Source organism: Coenobita brevimanus, chromosome 88 (assembly GCF_032717465.1).
Source record: "Coenobita brevimanus isolate Jiangsu-jjx chromosome 88, ASM3271746v2, whole genome shotgun sequence".
In the NCBI taxonomy this organism is placed as follows: Eukaryota; Metazoa; Arthropoda; class Malacostraca; order Decapoda; family Coenobitidae; genus Coenobita; species Coenobita brevimanus.
This window is the reverse complement of record NC_137041.1, coordinates 5,504,020-5,525,681: the sequence shown is the minus strand read 5'-3', so window position 1 is coordinate 5,525,681 and position 21,662 is coordinate 5,504,020. Positions and strand designations below refer to the sequence as shown.

The following is a 21,662-nucleotide window of genomic DNA, read 5'->3' as shown; positions in this document are numbered from 1 at the left end:
TGGAAAAATCCCTGGAATATCTAACATAAGCCAAAGGTCTAGCAAAGAATGAAATATAAAGAGAGAACTTCAAAAATATAATGAGAGTTGGATCTCCTTGGAGAATGCCAACTTGTCATAGCTTAGTATCCTCAGAGTATAAATGATTGCCAAGAATAACAAAAGGCAGGGGCTCATAAAAAAAAATCACCGAGTTCAAAACTTCCAAATCAGCATTTTCAATTAACCAAGACAGTGGTTTATTTAAAAAGAATAAGATTAAAAGCTAGAGCAAAAAGTATGTGTGTTTGCATTGCAAGAGTTTATAAACTCATATTTTGGTTCTCTTAATTGTCTAATGTACGAGAAAAGGGTAAAATCTGTCATACCTCCTTACAGCTGGAAATAATTTAGCATTAACTGGGGATAAAAAAGCTAATTACACTGTAATTAATTTAAGCAAGAGGAGGACTAGGAATAAAAGGAAGAATCAACTTGCTGCTACTGCAGGTAGGGTATCAATGATACGAATAATTTAATTGTTATGGCATGCATGTTGCTATATCATCACCATAGCATTTGAAAATAGGGGAATATATTGCATTCACAAGAATTTTTCTTAACTGGTCTTTGAAACTAGAGCATCTGTATTTAAATCCTGGGAAGCAATGCATCAGGAACACTGAGTTAAACAGCACGCCACGCACGGAGTAATACATTACACATTCATTCAAATTGGGAAATGTATCTAAGTGTTTTCTAATACAGTACATCATTGTCCCATGTTATTCATATTCCATGACTCTTAGCGTGATATATATTTTAACTGATATGATGTGATGAAGGCACAGAAATTTTACTTTATATTCACTAAGTTTCCAATGAATTTACGGCAGTGCAGTGACTGAAGCAATCTGAAACACTGCCATCACTTCTTGGGGCGACTGAGCATGAATAATATAAAGTACAGTAAGGTTAAAGACTTACTGATCATCAATAGATATAATGAAGTGACATTAAGTGACAAATAAGTGGTATTTTTCACTTACTAAGGCAGTTGATAATGTCTGCAAAACCTGGCAAATCAGGCTTTCCTTGCACTGAAATTCACAAAATTCGTAATTTTATTGATTTTTGGTGACTGAATATATTTCCCCAGCCTTAAAGCAAATGGAAACAGTCACCTGGCAATGTCTTCTAATTATTATTATTATAATACTATTCAGTGATCCACGTAAATGGGGTTAATTTTGGGCAAAACAGAAACATGGTATATACTTTGGATGCCAAACAATATGAATTTTTGCAAATGAGATCCAAACAATCTGAGGGGTCAGTATATCTGTATTTTGTTCAGAGTGCTCACCTGTAATGAGTTCCACCATGCCATTCATGTATATTGCAAAAGGCTGTTATGTCTAAAAGTTCCTGTAACATGAGTAGAACAAGCACAATCAGTGATGAACATCGCAAAAGCCCAAATATGGGATTTTTGACTACTCAACAATCCCACTTCCCACTGCTCAAGGCATAGTAGTAAGACCCTGTTGGGGCACATTAGGTCTCACCTCTATCAACCCTCACACCACACCAGTCTAACTCAACACACACCTGTGTTTCAAGGTATTTATCACTGTTGGCTGTAGGAAAGATTTGGACCAAATTCCTTTTCATCACAGACTCTGTTGTTTCTATAATGCGACATCCTAGTGGGGACCTAAGTGCCACATTACAACTGAATATGCTGTACAATGAAGGCAGTACCCAAGGGAAGGGGGAAGGGATGAATACCCTTTTCCCGTATATTGTATAAGTCATTGCCTGGCAACAGTTACCTGTAGTTCCTAATTAGTCATACAATTAACTACAGTACCTATTATGGTTCTTTCAAAGAGAGAGAGAGAGAGAGAGAGAGAGAGAGAGATACAATATCAGACCACGAAAAATAATTTTGTTTTCATTTACAGCAAATGGAGAGAGACTGGAATTGGTGAGAGAGTTCAAATACATGGGTAGAGTAATAGAAAAGAGAGGAAAATGTGCAAAAGAAGTTGAAAGCAGAGTGACACAAGGAAAAAAAGTAGCTGGTGCAATGAAGGCCTTGATAAGAAACAGAGGCCTGAGTGTTGCAGCTGCACAAGGCTTACATGAAGGAGTGTTGGTTCCAACTTTAACATATCGATGTGAGACATTGGTGTGACATGAAAATGAAAAGTCAAGAGTATGAGCAGTGGAGATGAGACTGCTGAGGAATGTATGTGGAGTACAGAGGGTGGATAGGATATGAAATAATGTGATTCATGAAAGATGTGGAGTGAGGAAGTTGGTGGACACCAGAATCGAAGAGAGTGTACTGAGATGGTATGGTCATGTGGAGAGAATGGATAACAATAGAGTGGTGAAAAGGGTATATCTGAGAGAATTTGAAGGAGGGAGGAGGCGAGACAGGCCAAGAAGGTGGAGAGATATGGTGGATGAATGTGTGAGGGAGAGAGGTTTGGAAATTGGTAAGGCTAGGGTACTGACAAGAGATCGAGCTGGCTGGATGAATGTTGTGAGGAGAAGAGCATGATCAGGGATTTGGCACCACTTTTGAACTTGACAGCGTCCTGACTATCTCTATCGGATACATTTATGTGACGCTACAGAACGTGGTGAATGTTTTTGTCATATCCGATAGAGCCAGGATGCCGGGGGCTTGAATGATGAGTGAATGGAAGTGTGGCCCATTGGACTGGGCAAAGTTGGGCTGTCTGGACACTGGAACTATTTAACCTGCCCTACGGTGGGAAAGGAGGTCCAGATGATGATACTGATGATGATCACTTATTAGATAGTAGGCCCTGGTGCATGTACACCATTAACTAGCATGGTTTTATGTTATACACAATGATGAATGGACAGAATGATGCAACAATTCTGCTGCTGCTGCAACCCCAGGCTCATTTGAGACGAACGTGCCAAATCAGTGTTTTGAAATAAAGTGTTAAAAATTTGTTTCGATGTAACTCATTAACCAGAAGCCCGATTTCAATAAACAACATCTCAAACAACAGAGCTAGTAAAACTCTTTAAAACACATTTGAATAAAATATACAAAATATACATCAGGTTATAATGCTGCTCAGTTATTAACCCCATACAACAGTACCTCTATGAGGAAAAAAACATAATTTGAAAATAACCACAAAAATGAAAAGGACAATCACCAACCCATGTACAGTACTGCAGCATGTATTGAAGTGTTGTGGAGGGGGGGGGGGTGAGAAATGACAGTAGTCCAGTATATTAGTGCCCTCCATTCATCACTAACTTGTTTCAAATCAGGACCAGTGCCTCGCTTGTTAGTTTCCACTGATCCAGTTACAGTCACTTTCTTGAGCACAGAACGAACTCTATGCTCACCTAAACCATAAATGATGAGGAGTGATGATCAACAAACATCATAAGTCACACTGGCATACTCAACACAATATTTAATCGTACGTGACTTGTGCGATTTATGGCCTTCAACACAAGGTCACATCACAGCAACACTTTTCACATGACTGGCAATGTAACTTCTGTCTGTTATAATCACTCACTGCCCAAATAGCTGTAAATACATCACTCACTTCACCACTGGCCAAGTTGTTGAAGCAGCCACACTTATGAGGAGGACCAATTTTCCCAGCTGGGACTTACTTTTCTGTGCTATAACTTACATAATGCTTCCCCAGCATTTCATTTTTGCTTGGCAACTGCATGTTTCCAAGCAGATGGATCACATTTTTGCTTCCGTGTATACTCAGGGACCTCCTGGTCGTCATCACTGTACAAGACACTCATGTTGTGATGTAAATCACTGTAAATCTGAGGTGAAAATAATGCAATAAACCAAAAGCACATGTGTGTGGCTTACAATGTGAACAGAACTGGGAAGAGCAGGATTGTGTGGGTAAAGTTGAAAGTTGGAATACAAATGTGGGCAATTGTGTGTGTGTATGCGCCAACGCAAGATCGTGCTAGAAGAGTGAGAGAAGAGTTCTGGACAAATGTAGAAGTGTGCATGGAAAAGTTTGGAAGGAATGAGAGAGTGTTTTTCATATGTGATATGAATGGTAAAGTTGGGAATGTGAAGGTGGATGGAATAGTTGGTGATTGGGGTGTGCCTGCTGAGATAGATGAGAATGGGAGTGCGTTAGTGGACATTAGTGCTGGGAGGGGGCTGGTGATAGCCAATACCCTCTTCAGGCATAAAATGATCCACAGGTATACATGGCGAGTGATGAGACGGGTGGGTGGTGAACTGAATGAAAGGAAGGCAATGATTGATTATGTGTGTGTGGATGAAAGGATGCGAAGATGTGTAATGGATGCAAGAGCTTATAGAGGTTGGGGGAGTGGACTTTCTGACCACTACTTGGTGGTGGCCAGAATTAGGATTCAAGTAAGATGGAGGAACAGAAGAAGGAAAAGACGAGAGGAAGGAGTAGTTGCAAGGAGAGTGGAAAGGTTATAAGAGGATGAGAAAAAGGCAGAGTATAAGAGAAAAGTGGAGGAATGATTGGGCAAATATGAATTGGAGCAGATGGGAGACGTGGAAGGTGTGTGTAGGATATTTACAGACGAAATATGTGAAGCATGTGATGTGGTGTGTGGAAGGAAGAGAAGACGGAGGAGGGTGCAAGGAACAGCGTGGTGGACTGAAGAGGTGAGACAGGCTGTGGCACAAAAGAAGAAAGCTTACAATGAATGGATGAGAAATAGGGGCGTGGAAAAAGTTGAGAGGCGGAAGAGAGAGTTATATGTAGAAAGAAAGAGAGAGGTGAAAAGATTAGTAAGAGAGAGTAAGAAGAGAGTGGATGAGGAATCTGGAAGGAATTTGAGTGTAAAGTGGAGGGACTGTAAGAAAATGTTCTGGAAAGAGGTGAAAAGAGTAAGACAGGGTGGAAGTGAAGTTAGCAGGGGAGTGAAAGATAAAAATGGTAGATTACTAGTGGAGAAGGGAGAAAAAGTGAGCAGATGGAGAGAACACTTTAAGGAATTGTTGAACATAAAGGATGGAAGTAATGCGAGTATAAGTGGCTGGGGAATGGCTGGGAGAAGGAGGGAGGTGAGAAGACAGGAATAAATCAGTAGGATAGAAGTTGTGGAAGCAATGAAGAAAGGTAAATCGGGGAAAGCCCCAGGAATGGATGGAGTGTGTGGTGAAATGCTGAAGCATGGGGGAGAGATAGTAGTAGAATGGATGTGGAAGATGTGCAGATTGGCCTGGGAGGAAGGTAGAGTCCCGGAGGATTGGAAGTCAGGTATGATTATTCCCTTGTACAAAGGAAAAGGGGAAAAACAAGTGTGTGGTAATCATAGGAGCATTTGTCTTCTTAGTATAATAGGAAAAGTGTATGGTAGGATACTTATTGACAGAGTTAGAGAAAGAACAGAGAAATTAGCTGGAGAAGAACAGGGAGGCTTTAGGAAGGGAAGAGGTTGTGTAGATCAGATATTCATTCTTAGATCTTTAGTGGAAAAGTTTCTAGAGAAGGGAAAGAAGTTGTATGTGGCTATCATGGATTTGGAGAAAGCTTATGACAGGGTGGATAGACAAGGATTGTGGAAAGTGTTAAGAATATATGGAGTAGATGGGAAGTTGTTGAATGCTGTGAAGAGTACGTATGACGGTGCGAAGGCTGCAGTGTGTGTGGATGGTGACCTAAGTTAATTTTTCTCTTTGAAAGTTGGGTTGAAACAGGGATGTGTCATGTCTCCATGGTTGTTCAATCTGTACATGGATGGGGTAATAAAAGAGGTACAAGGTAGGGTAGTGGATGTTGGAGTGGCCCTGGTGAGAGAGGATAGTGTTTGGAAACTCCCTGTACTATTGTTTGCAGATGATACTGTGTTGTTGAGTGAAGACGAAGGGGAGCTGCAAGGCTTGGTGGATGAGTTTGGGAGAGTGTGTAAGAAACGGAATCTAAAGGTGAATGTAGGGAAGAGTAAAGTGATGGTCTTTGAGAGAGGTGAAGTCAGTGAATGTAAAGCGAGGTTGGATGGTGAGGAATTGGAAAATGTGAGTACGTTTAAGTACTTGGGTAGTGTGATGAGTACGGATGGAGGTTTGGAGGGTGAAGTGCTTGAAAGGGTACAGCAGGGAAGAAAGGTTGCTGGTTCTTTGAAAGCAGTGATAAGAAACAGGGAAGTGAGCATGGAAGTGAAAAAGTTACTACATGACAGTATTGTGATACCAACTCTAATGTATGGAAGTGAAGCTTGGACGTTGTTGGAAGGACACAAGTCAAGAGTGAGAGCAGTGGAAATGAGTTATTTAAGAGGAGCCTGTGGAGTCACATGGAGAGACAGGCTGACAAATGAGGATATAAAGGAGCATTGTGGTGTGGATGTGATAGGAAGCGTTATAAGGAACACACTGAGGTGGTTTGGCCATGTGGAGAGGATGGAGGGTGAAAGACTGACGAAGAGAGTGTATGTGAGTGAGGTGGAGGGGGGAAGAGGGAGGGGGAGGCCGAGGATGAGATGGAGGGATGGAGGGGAGAGGTATATGAGAGAGGGGGGTGTGAGCTGGGAGCAGGGCAGTGAAATGGCGAGGGACAGGGCGACTTGGAGGCAATTTGTTTGTGGCCACCCCAAACGGGATAGATAGATAGACATCTGTGTGGCTTACAATGTAAACAGAACTGGGAAGAGGAGGATCTGGCCACACCCAGCAGCTGACATACCCACAAAACACAGCCACTGATTGGCTTTGAGTGTGCCGTCATCATGAGACCCACTGCTCGTTGGCAGCCTGAAGGAGTGCTTGCTGGCATGTTCGTCTTTCTTCCAATACAACTTCCCTTGGGAGAGAGACAGGCCACGTGTATCAACCTGCAGCATGTTGGAACAAGAATCTACCTTGTTTTATACGACTTTTGACTATGTTGTAAAGACGAACATGCGATGAAAACGTTTCCACTAGATTGAAAAATGTCAGACGAGTGTGTTGCGGCCTAAATCTCAATTTTTTATATTTGGCATGTTCGTCGTTATTCGACTAAACGCCTCACATGAACGTGAATCTGGCGGACTGCAAGCTGAAGCTGCCCTGCTCCTGCAGTCCAGAATCCTTATCTCGGAGGACAGGGTGATCAGGCAGTGGAGTCGCCAAGTCCTATCAGTGCCACCAAGGGAATGCATAGTAGTGCTTTACAGAGGTGACACTGATCAGTATTTGTCAAAATAACTGTCATCAGTAATCATCATCATCACCATTATCATCATCACCCTGACATATTTTTTCCAACCTATGGATGAGGTGGGGTAGGGTTCTGGATGCAAGGAAAGAGAATGCAAGATAAAGAGACAATTATCAACAACATGCCCAGTGAAAAGGGCCAGAAAGTAATTTACTCCATGGAATCCTGTTTCTACTGCATATACTAAACCATCCGTACATTTATTTTAAGCATCGTTTATCACTAGCCCGCTAGTCATTCATTCAATATAAAAGGGGTGCATGATGTAGAAAAAAAAAAAAAAAAAGGGGGTGATACAAATGAGTGAATATTATCATTCACACGTTCCTCACTGAGTTAAAAACAAGTTAAAACTAAAAAAAAAAAAAGTGGATAAACTAAAACATCTTGAGAAGAGAAACAATCATTGCTATGAAAGACAATTCAGAATGCACCCCTTTAAGGAATTATGTAATCATAATTCTTCTGTTCAAGCCACTAGCATATTATATTACAGGTATTTAGCTTATAAGTGGCTCCTCAGTGTCTGGTTAAAAACAAACAGTTTCAAGAATCCTTTTAAGATTTGAGAAAACTGCTTTATTTTAGCTACCATTATATGATTTTATTCAATTAAAGAGGTTCCTATTGTCTCAAAGGGTAAAAGTAATCATAATTTCTCATCTACATTCTATGCTAAACATATTTTCTCATATATGTACTTCCACTACACATAACCTCATATCTGTAAACTGATGCTAAATAAAAATTCATCAATCCCCTTACTTCTGCTTGAGAATGTGGTGTGGGAGAGTACGGTTATTTCTCCAGAAGAAGGATCCATCAAATGTGTGGTATGTGAGCTCATATGGTGCAGGTATAACAGGTCCACTGATGGTGACTGGATGACTTGTAGGACGTGCACCAGGGAAAGCCGAGGAGACAGTCACCTCGTACTGACCACCCCAATGAACGTCAACTGAGTGAGTGAACATGCGGTTGCCTCGACCGAGGAGCTGTATAGTCGATGTCTGCTGCTTTACTGTGTCTAAAATCTTGATCTGTTGACAAGATACAATCATCATCATCATCATCACCATTCTGCTTCACCATGTCTAAAATCCTTAACTGCCAGCAGAATACAGACACCATCATCATCATCATTATTTTGTCTTTCTGTATCACAAATTTTTACCCGTTGACAGAAAACAAATGCCATCGTCATCAAATTGCTTCACCATGTATAAAATCCTCATCTGCTGGGAGGGGAAGAAAGAAATCATCATCATCATCATGATGACCACCCTGACTCTTGCTGCCACCAAAAAATGTTATGAGGAAATCTATGCTTACAGTCCTATCCCACTGACAGAATAAAGACATTATCATCATCATTCACCATCATCATGATCCTGACTTTGGAAGGAAGACAGGATGCGGATATCTATGTTTAAAAGCTCCTCCCACAGATAGAATACAAAAATCATAAACATCCTGACCATTATTTGCATCTAAATAAGGAATGAGGAGAAAGACAATCATACACAACTGATGTAACTTTATCTTAAAATAACAAAATTAGATAGTGATGATTATTGAATATTTGCCATCACAACACTGCCTGTGAATCTCATATAAATATTGCAGGTACAGAACACACAGTCCTATAACTGCAGCATATTGTGTTGTGGTGGTCAGGTGGTTAGAGAAGTGATCTGCTGCCTGAGGGACACTAGTTTGATCTCAGGCTGGGGAAGGGAACAGTTTGATGATGACTTTGTTAAAACAGAATTACAAGCTCTTTCATAAGTTCCACCAGTATATCATACAAACACAATCACTGACACCATTACACCAATCCTGAAATAGACAGCCCTAGCATTTACAGTTGTGTTTCCAGTACAAGATATTTGCTTGCATGGTACAGGAAAGTACAACCATCTTAGCAAATGATGTGGTTAATTCTTGGGTAGTGATGTCTCCTAAGAGATCTTATGTGGCTTGAGCCGAGCGTGACACCATTGCACCTGGGCCTCATCAAAACACGCCATCCACCAACCACTTGGTAAGAGGATGACTACATGTTACCCCAGCATTCCCTCCATGAGTGACATTTTATTTTTCTTTTAACAACCATGTTTTGCCACGAGTGAGCTTTCCATGCCTACACCCTCAAGAAACCCCCCCTTGACAATCCTGGCCTCAGTCAACCAACCTTCAGCAGAGCAGGCATGGCAATGAAGAGGTGACAATTTCCCTATGTTAAGAAGCATAAGACTGTCACTAAGAATGATGTATGAAAGCCTCACCTGGCACAGAAGTGGAAGGCGAATGAGTTAAACATACAAACCATATTAACTGTTTCCGTTTTACAAATATTCATGTGCCTACCCAGCACAGCTCAGTTGTTTGAATACAGTATATCTGTGCTGGGAAGGTGTGAAGGGTACTTTTTAGTATGGGTATATGAATAAAGGTAAAAGGGTGACTTGGCCAAATGGCCAGATGCAATTTAGACCTTTATGATGATTCTCACATCCAGTTATACCATAGTTTTTTGTAGAATGGTACCCTAGCAAGAGCAATTAACTGTGTTACTGGAAAGACCAATGTACTCAACATGGAGGGTAAGAATTACTGACAAAATGATGAAACGTGTGGCAAGCAAATGGACTGAAGGGTCTCAAGGAAGTGTGTCAAGTCTGTGCCCTTTTAGATTCACATTAAAACAAATACTGTATTTTGTTGCTGTTGTTGATCAACCCGTCTGCTTGGCTGAGCAGACCCATCAATCACAGGCAAACAACCGCCCCTGCAGGGTTCTCCCGTGCAGTGAACCATTGTTTTCTGGCAGCTGACAGCACCTCACCATAGTGAGGTGCATGGAATTGTGTAAATGTTATGAGTCCTGGATGGATGCTGCATTTGCTTCTCTCCACCCAGTTAACAGAGGCACCATTGTAGGCTCCCTTTCACATGATACTTTTGTTACTGTATATGGCTATTGTTCAAAATACTGTTGTCATATGCCTGAGCTGGTAGAAGCCTGTGACTCACAAACACACACACTCACGCTTGCCTCCTGCATACATCAACCCCACACAAGCGAGCTGTTTTCACTGGCAGGGTTCTTTTAGCCATCGAAGTTCATTTTTCATTGCCCCACACTATCACAGCTAGGACAAAAAGTGAATTTCACAAAGTGTTCCCCACACCCCAAACTCTATCTATCTATTGCCAGACGCCATAATCCCATAAGAGGTGGCCATTCGACTCTGAGTTATTTGTTTTACAGGAAGGGGCACTAACCCTCCACCAACCCACTTGTTGACACATAGGGAGCACGTATGGTTTGGTTATGTGGTTACCACCCAGCATTGTAAATGGTTTCTTGGCTTACAGGAAACCATTTGGCTTGTCACTCATTGTAAAGCCACCTTTAATGGAAAGAAAAGCAATAAGAAGTGACAGGAAAGATGGGAGAAATAGGAAGAGATGAGGGCAGGCACAGAAAAAGAATGATATCATGAGCGGCAATAATTGTGGTCAAATGCAAGATAAGATTATATTCAATTATACAAACTGTATTGTGATCCCTACCCTGACGTATGGAAGCAAGGCGTGGACCTTGCAAGAGGGGAAGAGTGAGAGCAGTGGAAACGAGTTACTTGAGAGGAGCATGTGGAGTGATGTGGAGGGACAGGTTGACGAATGAAGAAGTGAAGGAACGTTGTGGGGTAGATGTGGATGTGGTTGAAAAGATTAGGAGAAATACACTGAGGTGGTTTGGACATGTGGAGAGAATGGAGAATGAAAGACTGACTAAGAGGGTGTATGTAGGTGAGGTGGAGGGAGGGAGAGGGAGGGGTAGACCGAGGATGAGGTGGAGGGATGGAGTTGAGAGGTATATGAGGGAGGGGGGGGTGAGTTGGGGGGAGGGGAGTCAAATGGTGGGTGACAGAGTGACTTGGAGGCGTTTTGTCTGCGGCCACCCTTTGCAGGATTAGGGCGTCGGGCTATAGATAGATAGATAGATAGACAAACTGTAATGCTCATTTCTGTGGTTCATATTCATATGACTGTAATATTATTATAGATAATACTGTTTATAAGGGCTCCAAAATGCTCACACATGTTGGTCTTGGTTACCTAATGGCAGCTCTCCACACTGCTTGATCTCTGGCAGCCTCCCTATTCACTCTATGATCTCGTCCCTGGCCTTTTATGGTCTGTCTCTTGTAATCCTACACTTCTCACCTTTCGCACCCAACCGTCACCCTCCATCCCCTCACCATGCGCAAACCATTCAAGGTAACTTCTACATCAAAGGAATAGTATACAACTGATGATGGTTTAACTAGCTTTTCTTTAAAACCAAACCCACAGCTCACTCAAGGCCACAGACTTCTTCACATTAGTTTATTCTAACAAGTGCTCCTTTGGGATTTTATGACCCACCCCCCATGCAAAAACACATCAAAACACTGATTTGCTCCAATCTCTTTTTTTTTTTTCCTTACAGAATGAAAGAGTACATCAAACTGGGTTCAGAAATGCAAAATTCAAAGCTTAACTCACCTTGGTTGGGTTGTGGTGAATTTTAGAATTGGTACGCACGGTGCAGTGTGAGAACTGAGGCTCATTCTGCTCGAGGGGTATGTATGCTGTGTAGGGGAGGCTTATGTTCTATATGAACTGGAGTCGTCACCTAATCAAGCGGCACATTTAAATTTATTATGCTGTCCCTTGGGAGTCCCGTAGCACTTGCAGAACAGGCCTCTCAAGAGGCCTGTAACACTTTACAGGTAAAGCAGCAGAAATGCCTTACAGATTCACTTCCTCCGCTCCTTTTTTTTTTTTTTTCTATATTTTTCTGAACATTTTTATGGTGGTAAGCGATTGTAAATGATGATAAGTGGAGGCGCTCACCATGCACTCACTTGATGCAAATGCCTTACAGATTCACTTCCTCCTCTACCTGTTTTTATTTCTATATTTTTCTTATCATTTTTATGGTGGTAAATGATTGTAAATGATAGGTGAAGGCACTCACCATCCACTCGCTTGATGTAGTGCTGCTCGTATATGACAATAGGGGGAGGTGCTCACAATCCACTCACTTGATGTAGTGCTGCTCTTGGGTGACTGTCCTTTCCTCTCTTCCTTCCTCTTCTGTCTCTCTTTCCTTCATTCTTTCCTCTTCCTTCTGTCAACATGTGACTCTACAATGAGTGACAAGCCAAATGGTTTCCTGTACACCAGGAAACCATTTACCATGCTGGATGGTAACCATATAACCAAATTATAGTGCCTGGTGGTTAAATGGGCAATGAAGGAACTCCACTCGGATTGAGCCTGGGTACATTTATATCCAAAGGGTAGTTTGGGTTTATTGCTCACATAATGCCATTCAGGGATGAGTGAGGCTGGTCACTCTCATCTGACATGTCAGGGCCAACTTGCCTAACCCCAGGCCCCTATACTCCTCATGGAGCATCACAGGATTGGATGATGAATGATGATAAATGAAAATGACTGTGCACTGCTAATTTTATTTTCCCTGTTTTTTTATATATATATAAGTATTCATTCTGATTCACTGGTGTTTGTTTCTTAAATATAATGGGACTTTCTAAAACCTACTCAAATAAAAGAAATTTATTACTACTAGCCTAACATTACATATTCATAACCTAGCTTTACCTAACCTAACCAACAAAACACTGGAACCTAACCAAAAATAACCTAACCTAACCACACGCAACCTAACCTAGCCTAAACTGCCTAACCTAAAAAAAATACACCCTACCCTAACCACACTCAACCCAACCTAAACTGTCTAACCTAAATAAAAAATACACCCTAACTTAACCTAACCACACTAAACCTAACCTAAACTAAACTAAAACAAAAAAATACCTAGCCAAAAATAACCTAACCTAACCTAATCTAACCTAACCAAACCAAACCTAACCTAACCAAACCCAGTCTAAACTAAAAATACTTAAGCATAACCTATCCAATCTAACCTACCTAACCAACAGTAACTTAACCAAACATGCTGAAATGGAAACCCTTAAGAATACTGCATTGGTATAGTTGAGTGCTTTCTATTAAATGTTCACCATTACGGTCAAGATACAACATGCAACAGGAAAGAAAAACATGGATTTAAACAAGAGGGAAACAAAAGCACCAAACAGAACTCATTTAGTACCTTAAAAATACTGTAATATGGAAAGTAACAACAAGAAATGAACTGGCAAGGTGTTTCTGCTTCTTAAACTAAGCCATAAATTTACCTCTATGAGTCTACAGTTAGGGAAAAGGCAAGTGGCTTGTCAAGGATTTGAAAAGGTACATGTACCCAGTAACAGATTAAATATTTTCCTTAACTATGCCCTTTTCTTAATTTTTTATTAATCTAACTATGCCCATGTGTGTGTCTCATACATACCATAACACAATCCATGCATTTAGTGGGTCTAAACTGTCATGAAAAGGAATATAGGGGTTGGACCTTGGGTTACCTGGGACCAATCAAGATAAACTGTATTTCACAGGTTCTGGATCTTCCTAATTAGTTTTCATTATCATGCATCATCTGTGGTACCAATTGTGCAAGATAACCAAGGGATTACTATAAAATAATACAAACCATATAGTCAATGGAAGGGTCGAGTTCCTGTGGACAAGAGGCTTCCCAACTGATCTTCAAGGTAGTGTTCTCAAGCTTCACATTAAGGTTCTTGGGAGGAGCCAGGGGGTCACCTCCAGTTTGCTTCTGCATCAAGAAAAAAAAAGTATAGTAATTCCACATTACCAGCCACTGGTGCTTTGAAGGTCTTGATAAGAAACAGAGGCTCAAGTGTTGCAGCTGCACGAGGCTTAAATGAAGGAGTGTTTGTGCAAATTCAACATACAGATGTAAGACTATGGTGTGACATGAAAATAAAAAGTTAAGAGTAAGAGTGGTGGAGATGGGACTGCTGAGGAATTATGAGGAGTAAAGAGAGTGGATAGCATAGGGAATAATATGATTTATGAAACATGTGGAGTGAGGAAGTCGGTGGACACCAGAAACAAAGAGAGTGTACTGAGATGATTTGGTCATGTGGAGAGAATGGATGACAATACAGTGGTGAAAAAGGTAAATCTGAGCGAATCTGAAGGAGGAAGAAAGTAAGGTAGGCCAAGAAGAAGGTGAGGGGATGGTGGACGAGTGCATAAGGAAGATAGGTATGGAAGTTGGTGAGGCTAAGGGACTGAAAAGAGATCGTGCTGGATGGGTGAACTTTACACAGAGAAGTGCATAACCAGGGTTTTGGCACCCCTTTCTAATGTGACAACATTAGGAACTGGCTCTATCAGATAGGTATATCTGAAGCTACAGAACGTTATGAAATTTTTCTTTGGCCTACCTGATGGGAGCCAGGATATCGAGGGTTTGAATTATGTGTGAAAGGAAGCATGGCCCACTGAGCTGGGCAAACTTTGGCTGTCTGAACATTGCTACTCCTCACCCTGCCCTTGGGTAGTAGTGGTAGTGGTGGTGGTGGTGGCAGCTGCGGTGGTGACAGTGGTGGCGGTGGTGATGGTCATCATCATCATCCAGATCTCCTTTCTCACCCTAGGGAGGGGTGAGGAGTAACAACGTCCAGACAGCCCAAGCTTGCCCACTCCAATGGGCCACTCTTCCATTCACTCACCATTCAAACCCCTGGAACCCTGGCTCTATCTGATATGCCATTCTATTATTATTATTATTATTATTATTACTATTATTATTACTATTTGGTCTCTTGTTTCTCAAAAGTGCCAAGTCTTCCTTTAAGGAATTCACTTGTGCTCCACACAAGTCCACACTTCTGAAATTACAGGACATTGATCGTGACATCACTCATGAACAATACAAACTTTGCCAATAGCAGTAGCAGCAATTACACCCTCCAATTCCATAAGTCTCTCCTTAGCTCAATAACATAATTTGGGAGTGGCAAGAATAACTTGTTAAAACATCCATCATCATATTCAATGAGTTAAGTCCACAATAAATTATGAAAAGAGTGCTTATTAAAGTTCCAATGTTATTAGAGCTAGTATGCCTGATACACTTCATACCCAAAGCGTCATTTAGGGGTCTATATCTACTGCTAGACGCCATAATCCTGTAAGGGGTGGACATATGCAAATTGCCTCCGTATCACTCTGACTTCTGCCATTGGGCTGCCCTCTCTCCAACTCATCCCCTCCTCCCTAATATATCTCTCCACGCCATCCCTCCAGCTCATCCTTGGTCTCCCTCTTCTCCTCTCTTCCTCCATCTCACTAACATACACTCTTCTAGTCAGTCACTCATTCTCCATCTTCTCCATAAACCAAACCATTTGAAAAAATTTCTCTTACCAGTTTCAATCACACCACCACCACCATAATGCTTCTTTACTCCCTTTGTTTTCTTAGAGGATATGTTTCACCAACTTCAGGGCTCCTTACCTCTACAAAATTAAGGCTCTTACTTCTATATAGTGTTTTAATTAACTCATGTTTTATTGCTACCTCTGGAACTGATTTGTTGTTTTTCCCTAGTTACAATAGCAGATGCATGGGAAAAGAAGTGTTATTTTGGAACACATCACTGACTAATTAACTCAGTCTGCTGGTACATTGTCTCACCTTGGGATTAACTAATACTCATATTATTTGTTATCCACACTTAGATTAATTACATACATCTTACCATTAAGATATGAATCTAGTTATACTGGAGATAATTTCATAACTGAAGCAACAACATAAATCAGTGGAAAAAAAGGACCGAACACCCAAGGGCTAATGGTTTCAAGTAATCTATGAATTGGGTGGGCAAGATCAAGGGTAAAAAAATAAAAGACCTATCAACAGGATGGTCAGCAAAATGTACCATAACTATACACTTACTGTACATTCAGATTTTCTGTATCTAACCCACAGGTAAAAGTCATCCACATTACCCTTCATTTAAGCCAACCCAGGTACAGTACAGCCCCATGAACCAGCCGTTCTTCGAATTCCAACGAGCCAAATAAATATGCTTTGCAAGACTGACTCTTGTGGATACCTTATTCTGTAAAACTATCTATCTATCTATATACCTTGGCTGCTTCCTCCAAAGAAAGGGAGGTAGACGAGACAGGATGACACACTCCCACTTTACTCAAAAACACACTCACACATATTCATTCACAACTTAGCCCCAAGGGGAGAAGGGACAGATCCTCAATGCACCACAACGCATGAGGGTCAACTGCGCAGTGCAATCAGCAACCTCCACAGCAGGGCCCGACAGCAGCGTGTTTTTTTTTGTTTTTTTTTTTTTTTTTTAATGTGAGGAAGAAGGAACCAAAGGCAACGAGCCCGCAAAACTGTTCCTTCCAAGGGAAAAACAAAATACAAGAGAGAGCCGAATTCAAGATCCGATCATTTCGAGATGCCTGGACACACTGCGTTTGAAAGACTGGAGATGATAGGAAGCAGGAAATACAGACAGAGGAAGACAGTTTCAGAGTTGACCTGTTGCATAAATGAAAGACTGGGAGTAACAGTTAACTCTTGCATTAGAGAGCTGGACAGAAAAGGGATGAGAGTTTGCTGCTAGACGGGTGCTACGCGCACGTTGTAGAGGTGGAGGAATGCATGCAGACAGTTCAGAGGAGCAGTGACCATTGAAGTAGTGATAGAAAAGAGATAAAGATGCAACAGTGCGGCGAAGAGACAGTGGTTGAAGGAAGCCAGTAAGAGGAGGAGAGTTAATGAGGCGAAAAGTCTTTGACTCCGCCCTATTGAGAAGAGCTGTATGTGGGGAGCTTCCCCACACATAAGAGTTGTACTCCACACAGGGTCGGATAAAACCCTGTATAGAGTCAACAATTGTGCAGGGGTAAAGAAGGAACGGAGTTGGCTTAGCACATCCAATCTCTTGGAAGCAGATTTTACAAGAGATGCAATATGATCTTTCCAAGATAAGTCCTGCGTAAATGAAACCCCAAGCATGTTCAAGGATGATGCAGGATTAAGCTGAATATTATTAAACATTAGTGGGAATACCTGTGGAAGATTTTGTCAGGTTGATAGGTGCAAAAACTGAGTCTTTGATGCATTAAAAACAAGCAGATTATTTTTACCCCAGTCAGAGAAACGAGCCAAGTCAGACATTAGGTGTGCCATAGCTTCATCCCTTGTTTGTTGATGTAACTGCTGAGATGAACGATGTGGGAATCGAATGGAATGGTGAAGGGTGGAGTCATCAGTGTACGAGTGGATAGGGTCAGATGTACAGCTTAGATGGTCATTGATGAATAAAAGGAAGAAAGTTGGTGATAAGACAGAGCCCTGAGGAACACCACTGTTAACAGATCTAGGAGAAGAACGATGGCCGTCTACAACAGCGGCTATAGAGCGACCAGAAAGAAAGCTAGAGATGAAGGCACAGATAGAAGGATAGAAACCGTAAGATTTATGCCAGACTCGATCGAAAGCCTTTGAGATGTCAAGTGCAATGGCAAAGCTTTCGCCAAAGTCCCGAAAGGAGGATGACCAGGAGTCTGAAAGGTAGGTGAGAAGATCACCAGTGGAGCATCCCTGACGGAAGCCATACTGATAATCAGAAAGAAGGTTGTGATAGGAAAGATGCTTTAAAATTTTTCTATTAAGAACAGACTCGAAAACTTTTGAGATACAGGATGTTAAAGCAATTGGACGATAGTCAGAGGGTTGGGAATGGTCACCCTTCTTTGGGACTGGCTGAATGACAGCAAACTTCCAGCAAGAAGGAAAGGTACAAGTTGACAGACAAAGGCAACAGAGTTTGCCTAGGCAGCGTGTAAGCACAGAAGCACAGTTCTTGAGAACAACAGGAGGGACTCCATCAGGCCCATATGCCTTATTAGTATTGTGGCCTGTGATGGCAGAAAATACATCAGCTGAAGAAATTTTAATGTCAGCCATGAGGTCAGAGGGGGGAAGTGATGGAGGAACAGCACCGGAATCATCTAAGGTAAAATTGGAGGAGAAAGTCTGAGCGAAGAGATCTGCTTTATCAGTAAAAGAAATAGCTACAGAGCCATCAGAGTAGAAAAGAGGAGGGAAGGATGATGAGGTAAAGTTGTTAGAAAGGTTTATGGCAAGATGCCAGAAGGAGCAGGAACAATTCGAGTAAGAGAGTTGAGAGAGTTTACCCCTGCCACATCATAATGAACCCAACCCCTTACCCACACCTGACCTGATAAGCTGATGACACCAAATGCGGGAGAAATATCCCCTTAGGGCTGCGTCATCATTTATTCATTCACAATTTCTCTCCAGTCATTCCCATCACGCACAGCCACTCTTCCTTGCTCAACACACATCCCTCTCGCATCTAACACTCTCTTCACACTGTCCATCCATCCTATTCATGGTCTTCCTCTCAGCCTTACACCTTGCACATCCGAGCCAGTTATCTTTTCACCAATTTGCTCATCATCCATTCTCTCCATATGCCCAAACCATCGCAACACCCTTTGCTCAACTTGATCAGCCATCTCCCGCACAACTCCAGTTCTCATTTGCACTTCATCATTTCTCGCTCAATCCATACATGTCACTCCACACATACTCCTCAGACACCTCATCTCTATTACATTCAAACTTTTTCTCTCTGCTACACCCATATTCCAAGCTTCAGCCCGATATAATGCAGTCTGTACCACAACACCCGCATACAGCCTTCTCTTTACATTCATTCTAAGCGAACGACATCTGAACACTTTTTTCATTCCTCCCAGCACCTTTCCTACTTCATTCATTCTAAACTTCACTTCTGTATCTATTCTTACATCCACAGCAACAGGTGACCCAAAATACTTAAAACACTCTACCTCCTCAAGCAACTCGCCATTCAAAACTATATTCATCTTCCTACCATCTACCAACATCGTACACTTCATCATTTATTCTCATTTACTCTCAATTTCCTCCTTTCACACACCCTTCCAAACTCCTCTACCAACTGTCTCAATCTCTTCTCTGAATCAGCCACCAATGCGTATCATCCGCAAACAGCAGCTGATTCAGATTCCACTCTCTACGATCAGCATTCACTAGACTCAAACCTCCACCTAATACTCTTGCATTTACCTCCCTTACAATACCATCCATGTAAATATTAAACAGCCAAGGCGACATTACACATCCCTATTGCAGCCTCACTCTCACGGGAAACCAATCACTCACAGTATTTCCCACTCTTACACAGGCTCTACTATTTACATAAAAACTTTTCACTCTGTTCTGCAACCTACCATCAAATCCATACCATCTTAAAACAGTCCACAAAGCCTCCCTATCAATTCTATCATACACTTTCTCTACATCCATGAATGCCCATAACACATCCTTGCCTTTTGCTAAATACTTTTCACACATCTGTCTCACAGCAAACACCTGATCCACACATCCCCTCCCTCTCCTAAAGCCACACTGCTCATCACCAGTCACTCCCTCTGTACCCTCTCTAACTCTCTTAATTAATAATCTACCATACACATTACCTACAACACTCAAAAAACTTATACCCCTAAAGGTAGTACTGTACATTCATACTAATCACCCTTACCTTTATACAACGCAACCTCACAAATACTTGCCCAGTCAACTGGCACCATACTTCTCACAAAACACATTCAACAATCTTACTAACCACTCAACAATAGCCGCTCCACTGTAAATGACTACTATAAACTGTAAGGGTATCAAAACTAGTATCATTATATATTTTGTACTCTCCAGTCTTGCTGTAGCAAAGTGTGCTTTAATGATACAACATAACAAGTAAACAAATGTGTCCTGGCAATCCTCCACTCCCAAGACAATGGTTATACTATATCCACTTTCGTACTCACGGAAATCTATGTACAGTATTTTTTAAAATTAGTACCTGTATTCTTCGAAGAAAATTTCCACACTACAGTTTGGTATACACTCTAAATAAAACAAATTTCCACTTATTTTTACAGCCTTCTAGTCTCTAACAACTCTTAAACTTCTGTTCTAATGTTAAGACTGATGTTAACAACATCCTTCTCTATTTCTTGGAATAGGACATCAACAATATCAACTGTTTACAAGATGCACTTGTATGGTTTGTGACATAAAAACATTTGGGCTGTCTTATTTCCTGTCAATGTATGTGATGCAAGACACAGGGGAAAAGATGTAAACAGCAAAACTAGTCTGACTCAACCAAGATGTCACACACAATCAGACAGCTTTATATTCTTTGTGTAAATCAAATACTGTACTGTACTTTACAGTACCCAATTTCTATTCATAAATGGTGACAGGGAAGTTGTATGCCAAACCTCTTTTAATTTTAGTGACATATGGATTGCATGTGTTGCCTTAACCCCTACAACGCGGGCATGTTTACCAATAATTTGTGTGTGCCGCGGGGTTATTCGGGCTCCGACAGACTCTCAAAAAATATTTGCCAAAAATCAGTTATTAGTCCTAGAATATTAAAATCATATATGCTTATGGCACATACCTTCAGCTTTCTCCTGGAATGTTTGTTGAGCCTTCGTCGGTTACCGTAGGACTTGTGGAGACCTCTGAAGTTGGGTAACGAAGTCTCCACTTTACACTTCCCGACAACCCGTAATATGATTACCACAGCCAGATATTAACCCTATAAACACTACTCTATGATTTTCAAGTAGTTTGGGATCCATACTCCAAAAAAAAACCCACTGTGAAAGCAATGAAAATTACGAGCGCGTCTGACCGTCGCACTTGCGCTAGTTCGCTCTTGGTACTCTGTCATTTATTATTCATAAAACCCCTCACACTTTATATTTCTATTACTATATAACACTTATATGTATCTACAGTCTTTATCCATAAGTTTCCTTCAGTAGTATTAGTTTATTGTCACTGTAGGGATTAAATTTCTTTCAGTAAAATACGTAGCATTCACTTTCTCGTCCTGCATACTAGCAATGAGAGTGAATGTCACTTTCATCTTCACTCTCATAACTCATAGTATTCAGACATGCTAGAGTGAAACTTTCACTTTCATTACTCCTAGGGTATATACTCGTATTCTTATGATACTACTCATTAACATTTCTATTTACGTTCTCTATTTTATTTACGTTATTTACATTTCTAAATTATTTACACTGTGTTATGCACTGTCACTTGAAGTAACTTATAAAACTATTTTCCACTGTTCACGTATATTTACATTCATTACTTTCACTTGCTGTTTACACATTATTTACAATGTCATTTGCACTGTTTTACTCAACAGAGAGATCATAGTCACTCTTTTATCAATTGTCAGCCCTTTACCTCATTTCACACGAGGTTTAGTAGGGGGTAAAGGTCACAGGGCCCTTTGCATGGGGGTGAAAAGTCCCTGAAGCTAGCAAGAGAGAACTGCCGTACCTCCAC

General features: G+C 41.2%; 1 protein-coding gene across 1 annotated transcript in view; it reads right to left on the bottom strand.

Moving 5' to 3' along the window:
• Window positions 1–21,662, bottom strand: part of LOC145411196 (sortilin-related receptor-like) — a 218,758-nt gene that overhangs the window by 13,445 nt on the left and 183,651 nt on the right. Inside the window, exons 33-34 of the mRNA XM_080281257.1 lie at window positions 13,849–13,974; window positions 7,977–8,251 (exon numbers count right to left, since the gene is read on the bottom strand). Of these exons, the coding sequence (XP_080137383.1) occupies window positions 7,977–8,251; window positions 13,849–13,974 (401 nt within the window). The remainder of the gene's footprint in view (window positions 1–7,976; window positions 8,252–13,848; window positions 13,975–21,662) is intronic.